Source organism: Suricata suricatta, chromosome 2, assembly GCF_006229205.1.
Source record: "Suricata suricatta isolate VVHF042 chromosome 2, meerkat_22Aug2017_6uvM2_HiC, whole genome shotgun sequence".
NCBI classification, from domain to species: domain Eukaryota; kingdom Metazoa; phylum Chordata; class Mammalia; order Carnivora; family Herpestidae; genus Suricata; species Suricata suricatta.
In genome coordinates this window covers 161886077-161896432 of record NC_043701.1, presented here as the reverse complement: position 1 = coordinate 161896432, position 10356 = coordinate 161886077, and the positions used below count along the sequence as shown (strand labels likewise).

Genomic DNA, 10356 nt, shown 5'->3' with positions numbered 1-10356 from the left:
AAAGAACCTAAATGTCCATCAACTGATGAATGGATCAAGAAATGTGGTATATATACACAATGGAGTACTATATGACAATGAGAAAGAATGATATATGGCCATTTGTAGGAAAGTGGATGGACCTTGAGGGTGTCATGCTAAGCGAAATAAGTCAGGCAGAGAAGGATAGATACCATATGTTTGCACTCATAGGTCTAACAGGAGAAACCTGGCAGGGGACCATGGGGAGAGGAAGGGGGAATGAGAGCGGGGAAGAGTGAGGGACACAGATCAAAGGAGACTACTGAATACTGGAGAGGAACCATGGACTGAAGGGGGAGGGGGAGGGGTGGAGGGGGGATGGTCATGGTGGGGGGCACTTGTGGGAAGAAGCACTGGGTGTTATATGGAAACTAATTTGACAATAAACTATTATAAAAAATAAACATCTGTTTCAGCTCAAAAAAATGTATCTTCTCTTAATTAAATCTTAAAAAAATTTTTTTAATGTTTATTTATTTTTGAGAGGGACAGAGTGTGGGTGGGGCAGGGACAAAGAGAGAGGGAGACACAGAATCTGAAGCAGGCTCCAGGCTCTGCGCTGTCAGCACAGAGCCTGACATGGAGCTTAAACTCACATACGGTGAGATCATGACCTCAGCCAATGATGGGTGCTTAGCCAACTGAGCCGTTCAGGTGCCCCTCTTAATTGAATCTTAAACTTCACGAAACCACTGTTCATCACAGTAGAATATGGGCAATGCTATACTTTGCCAAGGATTCTGTTTTTCAGCTTCCTCAGTGGTCAGGGATGTAATTAAATGCCATCATTTTAATGACACACATTTTCCATTCCAGCTGCTTGAAGTTCCTTCTCTGCTAAATAGCTTAGTAATTATCTCTTTGGTCACTACCTGCCTCCTCCAGGAATGGCCTGCCAAAATGACCTTTACTCCCTCCTTCTGTTTTACAGAGTCCCTATAAATTAGGAAGAACTCTTGCCATCCTGAGTAAGGTTATGATGTAGCTTTTCTATTTATTTTGGGGAATGCAATGTGGCTATCTTTTCTTTGTTTATTTTTCAAAAGGAATAACCTATGTATTTCCGCTGAATAAATTGATCTATTTAAAAAGTTTATTTAAATCCAATTTAGTTAACATATACTGTATTAATGGTTTTAGGAATAAACTTTAGTGATTCATCACTTACATATGACACCCAGTGCTCATTCCAACAAGTGTTGTCCTTAATGCCCATCACCCATTTAGCTCATCCCTCCACCCAGCCCCCTCCAGCAACCCTAAGTTTGTTCTCTGTATTTAAGAATCTCTTTTTATCTTATTTTTTTCCTTCCCTTCCCCTATGTTCATTTGTTTTGTTTCTTAAATTCCACATATGAGGGAAATAATATGGTATTTGTTTCTCTTTCAATGATTTATTTCACTTAGCATAATACATTCTAGTTCCATTCATGTTGTTGCAGATGGCAAGATTTCATTCTTTTCGATCACTGAGTAACACACACACACACACACCACATCTTCTTAACCCATTCATCAGCTGATGGACATTTGGGCTCTTTCCCTAATTTGGCTATTGTTAATAATGCTTCTATAAACATTGGGGTGCGTGTGCCCCTTTGAATCAGCTTTTTGTATCCTTTGGATAAATACTGAATAGTGCAATTACTGAGCCACAGGGTAGCTCTATTTTTAATTTTTTGAGAACCTCCATACTGTTTTCCAGAGTGGCTGCACCAGTTTGCATTCCCAGCAGCAAAGCAAAAGGGTTCCCCTTTCTCCACATCCTTGTCAACATCTATTGTTGCCTGAATTGTTAATTTGATCCATTCTGATGTGAGGTGGTATCTCATTGTGGTTTTGAGTTGTATTTCCCTGATGATGAGTGATGTTGAGCATCTTTTCATGTGTCTTTAGCCATGTGGATGTCTTCTTTGGAAAAGTGTCTATTCATATCTTTTGCCCATTTCTTCATGGATTATTTGGCTTTTGGATGTAGAATTTGATAAGTTCTTTATAGATTTTGGGTACTAACCCTTTATTCAATGTCATTTGCATATATCTTCTCCTATTCCATCTGTTACCTTTTAGTTTTGTTGATTGTTTCCTTCACTGTGTAGAAGTCTTTTATCTTGATGAGGTCCCAATAGTTCATTTGTGCTTTTGTTTTCCTTGCCTCCAGAGACATTTCTAGTAAGAAGTTGCTGCATCCAAGGTCAAACAGATTGTTGCCTGTTTTCTCCTCTAGGATTTTTATGGTTTCTTGCCTTACATTTAGGTCTTTCATCCATTTTACTTTTGTGTAGTAAGAATGTAGTCCAGGTTCATTCTTCTTCATGTCACTGTCTAGTTTTTCCAACACCATTCGCTGAAGAGATTGTCTTTTTTCCATTGGATATTCTTTTCCTGCTCTGCTGAACATTAGTTGGCCATACATTTGTGGGTCTGTTTCTGGGTTCTCTATCCTGTTCCATTGATCTGTCTGTCTTTGTGCCAGTACCATACGGTGTTCATGGTTACAGCTTTGTAATACAGCTTGAGGTCTGGAATTGTGATGTCTTCAGCTTTGGTTTTCTTTTTCAACGTTACTTTGGCTCTTCAGGGTCTTTTCTGGTTCCATACAAATTTTAAAATTGTTTGTTCTAGCTTGTGAAAAGTACTGGTGTTATTTTGATAGGGATTGCATTGAATATGTAAATTGCTTTAGGTTGTATCGACTTTTTAACAATATTTGTTCTTCCAATCCAGGAGCATGGAATGTTTTTCCATTTATTTGTATCTTCTTCCATTTCTTTTATAAGCTTTCCATAGTTTTGAGTGCACAGATCTTTGACCTCTTTGGTTAGGTGTATTCCTAGGTATTTTATGGTTTTCAGTATAATTGTAAATGGAATTGATTCCTTGATTTCTCTTTCTGCTGCTTCATTATTGGTGTATAGAAATGCAACTGATTTCTGTATGTTGATTTTATATCCTGTGACTTTGCTGAATTCATGTAACAGTTTTAGCAGCTTTTTGGTGGAGTCTTCTGGGTTTTCCATATACAGTATTATGTCCTCCACAAAGAGTGAAAGCTTGACTTCTTCCCTTCTGATCTGGATGCCTTTTATCTTTTCTCACTTTAAATTAGGACCACTGGGGACAAGCACCACCAAGGTAGCCATGACTTACCCAAATGCCAGTATTTCAAAATTCTTAAATGTACAACATCCCAGAGTGTAGACTGAATAAGAGGAAAGAAGACAAAATTTATTGTCCTGATCTTGTAAGGCTAGCCTTGGGCAGACCCAAAACCTCACATTCACTCAAGGCCTCAAATTTAGATACTGACATTATCTCCAATGTTGAGTAGAATCCCAATGTGTGTGTGTGTTAGCAGATCACTCACCAAGTGCAAATAAACATTTAAAATACATTGCCACAGTGTAATCCTGCCCTTGGTGTTGCGTTTTTTATTTGTTCATTCAATATATTAGGAACAAACCCCTGCTCCCCAAACCTGTCCCAATCTCTAGGGGTCCCTGACTCATCCTCCTACAACCAGCGGGAAACAGCTTGAAAGGGAGAACTGGAGGATGGGGTTCGGACAGCAGGAATTGCAGAGCCAGCTCCCAGGCCCCAGAGATTTGGGCTGTGGGCGTTAGCAGAAGTCCATGGAAGGCCGAGCGGATAGAGGGACCAGAGGACTACCTGAGCCAAACGCGCTAGGCAGGCTAGCCACCTGCAGAGAGATTGGGGGCGGGGCCTCGTTGGGATGGGGCGGGGCCGCGTGCGCGGCGGGGCGGAGCCGTGGCGAAACTCTGGCAGTCGGGAGGGAAGGCCCCGGGCTGGGAGAGGTGGGTCGGAGGAAAACCTGGAGCTGTGTCCTGCCCCCGGGACTGCAAAGAAGACCTGGGCCTTGCGCTGCTGCGCTCAGTGGGGCCTATGGCGCCCAAGGCCTTTGAGCGCCCGGAAGGGCCGGGCCTGCGCACTCCTGGGGGCAGGGGGCCGGGGGCCGGCGGCGCGAGCGCGGCGGGAGGGGCTTGGAGCGGGTCTGCTTTTCGTTTCCGTTTTCCTCCCTTCCTCAGTGTATCCCCAAACCGGAAGGTGAAGGGGTAGAGCGACGCACAGATCCACCCCTTCTGACCCCCCTGGTGTTTGGCTACTAGGGCGCCCATTCCTCTTGGACCCCGCCCATTAAAGCGGTTTCAGGGTACGCCTGTAAGGACATATCTCCCCAAAGTGAAAAGTTAGCGTTTAGCTGGTTTGAAGTTGGTACTTCGGGGGAAGGAGAAACACTCCCGTGGGGCAGAGTAGATTCCAAAGGGAGAACCGTAAAGAACTCACAGTACCTCACCAGAGGAACGCTTCTTTTCTCTAGGCCCCTGGTGTAGATAGGCCCTGGACCCCTGGGTTTATTTATTCCAATCCGAGTTCTGGATGCGCGCCCGGGAGCAGCTTCAGGGCCATGCCAATTTCACCCACCTTAAACGCTTTGCATCCCGGTTTTTTCTGTCGCCTATCTAGATCGATTCAGTGACGCAGAGTGTTGGCTGCAAGCCAAAGCCCAGCCTCCCGATGGAGTCTGAATCCAGCCGATCCGAAGAGGAGACCCCTTCCATCCTGTGGGGTTTGGATCCTGTGTTTCTAGCTTATGCAAAACTCTACATCAGGGATATCCTGGACTTGAAGGAGTCCTGCCAGGTACCAGGTATGTGGCTGGTTGGCTTGGGGGATGCCTTGTGCTGCACCTGCTCCCCACCCTGTCTCCAAAGCTGCACAATGCTGGGACTTAGCGGCTTTCAGGAGAGCCTTCCCTACTGCAAGCTCTGAAAATGACCTAGCATGGACTCTCGAATTAGTTTCTTTCTATGCGAGTTAAAAAGTCTAAATCTTATTTTATTTCTTAAAACAAATGCTTGGGGAAGTAACCTTTGTACTGAGGAATGTTTTTGTCTGCAGTTGAGATCTTTCATATTATAACATGCTCACTTGTTTTTCTTTGGGATAGCTCTTGATGGAAATCTCACTGGACCAGGCATCTCTAGGTTTTGTTCTCTTTTTCAGCTGTGCCTCTTACCTGGCCTGGGCATGTGACTCACCTGTAAAGGTTACGTGTCTTTTTTGTAAAAATAGAGATTCACCAGGCCTGATTTTCTTGTGGGGTTTTGTTTTGTTTTCACTTAATCAGAACCAAGTTCTGTAAATTCTCTGAGCGGAAAGACGTTATCTGCTTTATTCACCTATGTAATTACAGTACTTAAAACAGTGCCAGGCATGTAGTGGTCCCTTAAAGAAATAGTAATTGGAGCAAAAAAGCATAAAAAATGTAAAGTTAAAGAAGTCACTTTTGGCGCACCTGGTGGCTCAGTTGGTTAAACGTCTGGCTTCGGCTCAGGTCATGATATCACGGTTCGTGGGTTCCAGACTGGCGTCAGGCTCTGTGCTGACAGCTACTCAGAGCCTGGAGCCTGCTTTGGATTCTGTGTCTCCCTCTCTCTCTGACACTCCCCTGCTTGTACTGTGTCTCTCTGTATCTCAAAAATAAAATAAAAAACATTTTAAAAAAGAAGTCACTTTTTTTTCGGTGGTAGTTACTAAAGATAGGTCCTTCATACCTAAAACATAATATAATTTGGGGTAGATTTGAATAATGCACTTAGCTGTGTATGATCTTCACATGTTTATTGTGCTATATAAGAAGTTTGGTTAAACTCTTTGCTGTTTTGAATGAATAGCAAGCTGTGAATCAGAAGTAGTCAAGAATCTCAAGTATGCACAGTTTTAATGAGAGGATGTTTTGTGTTTCCAGTTCTATGTACAAATATATTTGGATGACCTTATTCTAAAGCCTTTGTGCAGATTTTTCACCACACCTTGGTTTCCTAATTATTGTTGGAGATCGTCTGTTTTTTGTTTTTTGTTTTTTTCTTGGAAGGCAGCAGTCCTCCCCCATAGTTGTCCATTTTCCAGAACAGTCTGGTATTCTTCATAGCTCATCTCAGGAAGAAAGCAACTTCACACCAAAGGCTGGCATTTGAAAAGAAAGGTCTTCTGTAGATGCTCATGGCCATATCAGGGCATGCTAGGGGATTAATGCTTCCTTCTGCTGAAGGACTTTATGATGTATTAACAACAAACCAAAGAAAACTGATCCTGATGGTCTTTGCTGTGTCATTGTAATACTGTTCTAGATGTGATTTTGTTGCCAGGTGGACTGGGGAGACCCCCGATCCCCAGGCCCTGTGCCTCCACCTAGTCCTTCCCAGGCATGTTGCCAGAGGCTCTTGGTCTCCTAGCAAGAAAGAATTAAAGGAGCGACCAGACACATGGTTGAGCAGTGCAAGTTGGAAAGTTTACTAAAGTGAGATGTGAGAGCGGGTGAGCTCAGTGGAGAGCTGTGCTTGGGGTTTTGGATTTCTGTCATGTATTGACAGTTGTTAGGGGGTGGAAAATTTATTACTTTGGAGGGATAGTTTTGTGTGCAGGGTTTCATGCCTTTTCTCTCTTACTTGGTCAGGGGTTCTGGCCTTCTTTGTCTGGGGTCTGTCTGGCTTGATCCAGCTTCTAGTGGCTTTGCTTTTGGAGTGTTGCCAGGATGGGTCTCTAACTTTCCTGCTAGCCAGGACACCCCCTTTGCTGGCCTCCAGGCATCCTGTTAAAAACCAAACTAACTGCCGACTCTTGTTTTTAAAATGAAACTTGATGGTTGAAGCAGACACCAATCATCATTTCACAAGAGTAATACTCTTTAGATTATACTGTAGCGCCCTAGGGGTGGGAAATTCCCTTAGTCTAGTTTAGTTTTCATTCTGGTATTGTTTTTGGTTTGGTTTGAGGATGGGGGTTGTCCATGCCTGAAAGAACAACCATGTGATTAAAGAGGGCTGGGATTTCCAGCTTGGCAACATCAGCACAACCCCCTAGGAAGGCAGCAGCGCTGAAGACTGAGTGGTCATGTGGCCAAAGATTCAGTCTTTCATCCATATTGAAACTCGAATAAAAACTCTGGACACTGAGACTCAGGTGAATTTTCCTGGTTGATAATCCAATATTGGTTTATTGAGAGGGTGACATGTTCTGTGGATATGGAAGCTTTGTGCTTGGACCTCCCCAGACCTTGTCTTACACATCTCTTTATTTAGATAGTCCTGATTTGTACCCTTTCTTAAAAAACTACAGTCATAGGTGTAGTACCTTCCTTAGTTGGGTGCCATTCTAGCAGATTATCAAAGCTGAGAGATTTACAAGAACCTTAAACTTGTCAGAGTGTGGGTGGCCTGGGAACCCCCAAATTTAGGGCCAGTGACTGAAGAAAGAGCAGTCTTGTGGGAGACTGTGCTCTTGACTTGAAATTTGACCTTCTTCTGCTTATTGGCCATCAGAATTGTCTTGCAAAATGGTTGTAAAATGTCAACTCCTCAAGTCAATCTGTGAAGTTAGGGTTAAACTAATAAAAAATATCATGACAAAAAATTACGAAGTTTGACTGTGGTGGTGGTGGTAGTGGTGTTTATAGGTTTTGGGGTCTTTTTTGCTTCATCTTTGTGTTTATAGCACACAGAAATGGTCTTTATTATTCTAAATATCCACATCAGACCTTAATAATGGGATATAGTGAATGTTTAAATCAAAATATAATACTTATATTATCTAATTCTAGGGGGGTCCAATGAAGTGGAAATAGTGTATTCATAAGAATTATGTTAAAAATAGTATCTTATGGGGCACCTGGATGGCTCAGTCAGTTGAATGTCTGATTCTTGATTTCAACTCAGGTCAGGATCCCAGGGTCATGGGATCGAGCCCCACATCAGGCTCTGTGCTGAGGTTAAGATTGTCTCTCTCTCTCTCTCTCTCTCTCTCTCTCTCTCTCTCTCTCTCTCTCTCCTTGTGCTCCCTCCCCCCAACTCTCTCTCTCTAAAATAAAATTAAAATAAAAATTAATAAATAGTATCTTAGGTATTTGAATGCATTCAGACATTAAATAACAGCAGTTAGACTAAAAAGAGATAAAACCTTTTTTATTTTATTAAAAAATTTTTAATATTTTAGTTATTTTTGAGAGAGAGAGAGAGAGAGAGACAGTGCAAGCAGGGGAGGCTCAGAAGGAGAGGGAGACACAGAATCTGAAGACAGGCTATAGGCTCTGAGCTAGCTGTCAGCACAGAGCCCAATACGGAGCTTGAACCCACCAACTGTGAGATCATGAACTGAGCTGAAGTTGGATGCATAACTGACTGAGCCACCCAGGTGCCCCAAAAAAAGCTTTTTTAAAAGAGAGAAAACAGGCAAATGTCTTGCTGGGGTGGTGGCTGTTTGGGGGTTGGCAACTGTGAAAGCTGAAAGCCTGCCTGTGTGACCCTGAATCTCTGAACCTTCTGGGCATGACCCTCCTCCTTCCTGCGGACTTGATGGTCCCCAGGTGATTGGGCCTCTGTGGACTGCATGCGGAACAAAGGCAGCAGGAGTAGAAGCACTTGGGGAAGGTTAAACTCCACATAAGCCAGTATCTGTCATCTTGGATATTTTCTTTTCTTGGCTTACTGAGCTTTCTTTCAGTCAACAGAGCTGCCATCCAACGTTTTTGAGCCCTTTTGTCGTAGAAAAGAATCTTGTTTTGATAGAAGGAAATTCTCTCCAATTCTTTTATATGTCTTCGACCATCTTCTTGTAGGTCGAGCTTCTGATATGTGTAGTTCATGATTCCTTATACTCTGGAAAGGGTCTTCTCTATTTTCAAGCAGTGTGTTCCTGCCTCAGTTGATTTTCTGAGTGTTTTGATTCAACCCATGTGTTATTTTCTTCTAAATTGGTTCCCCATTGTTCTGTGATCCTTTTAAGATCACATCAGTCACTTGAGATTAGAAGGATTGTTTGCACCTTGGAGTGACTAGGTCTGTCCTTGAAGGTGACCGTTGTCAGTCTAGGAGATAAAAGTTGAGGGGGCTCCCTTTCCTGTGCTTTCTTGAGAAAGTCTGTTGTGTCCTCAAGTGAAGACCTGTTCAGGTTTTTATTGAGTGGTCCAACGTAGTTTTTAACACTGGAGGATTGGCCTCCATCACAGGTGACTTGAGGACTTCCCTGGCTTGTGTCATTAGTCCAGTCTTCTTATCACTTTTTTCATATGTTTCAATGTAGGCAGAACACCTTTTGGTTAGCTCTTTTCCCCTTCTGAAAGTGTGTCAGCTTTTTACTATAAAGACCACCATCGCGGCACATACCAGGGTGTCCCAGGGAAACCCCCAGAGGCCCAGGACTGTCTCAGGCTTTCACACATCACCAGCAGAGCACCCAATAGTGGGTCTAGGACCGGCTGGAAAGATATTTCAGGAGCAGGCAGTGGATTCTCCAAAGGGTCCAGAGTTCCTCCTCCTCCTATGTTGTAGTCCTGGGGGCCACGGCTGATCACATGGAATCCTGTGGAGTGTTATGTCTCTAACAGAAACCAATGCCTAGCAACCAGGACAGACCATCTTTGAGCTGGGGTAGGGGAAGGCCAGTCCCATTCAGAGAACAATTCCTACTTTGCTCAGTGCACAGATGGAAAGTGTTATTACCTGTACTGTGCATGTGGGGAAGCAGAAAGTGGTGGCTGCAGCTTGGAGCTCAGGCCACTCTAAGCCCCACCTTATGCCCTGCAGCAAACCAAAGCAGGGCCGGCCATGCCACAGCTCTTCTCCACACACAGGCATGTCAGGGCACAGTGGTGGGGTAGGCTCCAGTAGAGGACCCCATGCCAACATCCCTGTCAGGCTCATTCTCCCGATTTAAACTTCCTTCTGCCACAGGAAGTCTGAGCTTGCCTGCAGAGGTCCTGCAGGGCTCTCCCTCCTCTGAACTTGCCCTTTGCGTTTGGTCAGTGCTGGCAGGCAGGGGCAGGGGCCCCAAAGGTCTCACCAAAGGCGGTAACTAAGCAGCTTGGATAGCAATTGTAACATCTCAGGAGAAGTTGACTGGAACTATCCTGCACTTGAAATTTCTTAGATTTTCTGTGGAGCTAATTTGTCCTCTTCAACCCAAGTGTCACTGGAAGAGGGTGGATCTCCTTTGGGGATGACACAGTGACTCTGGCTCCTTCCCTTGTGTAGTCCTGCCATTTTGGCTCATGGCTCCCCAATGGTTACCCTGGGCATGGTCTCTAATCCACTAAGTCATCTTTAGAAAGATGCTCTGCCAGCGAGAGGGCCCTTCTTTTGGCTAAATTTGCCACCATGTTTTCCTTCCAACCACATTTCACCCTTCTAGAATCTCCAGCTGATTGAGGCTTAGAGCCTCCTGGTCCATGCTCTGGGACTCTCCATTGAGTGACTCGTCCCCAGCGCCGTTATCTACATGGGAAATGAGAGCTGTCAGCGGAGGCCAGTCTGTGGGTTT

At 44.1% G+C, this 10356-nt stretch overlaps 1 protein-coding gene across 2 annotated transcripts in view; it reads left to right on the top strand.

The window, feature by feature from the left end:
• Window positions 1–10356, top strand: part of STN1 (STN1 subunit of CST complex) — a 67026-nt gene that overhangs the window by 16107 nt on the left and 40563 nt on the right. Inside the window, exons 1-2 of one of the 2 annotated variants that reach the window (XM_029932522.1) lie at window positions 3997–4192; window positions 4507–4690. In XM_029932522.1, the coding sequence (XP_029788382.1) occupies window positions 4558–4690 (133 nt within the window). In that variant the 5' untranslated portion in view covers window positions 3997–4192; window positions 4507–4557. Of the gene's footprint in view, window positions 1–3996; window positions 4193–4506; window positions 4691–10356 lie in introns of those variants that run through there. The other variant, XM_029932521.1, reaches the window with a different exon arrangement.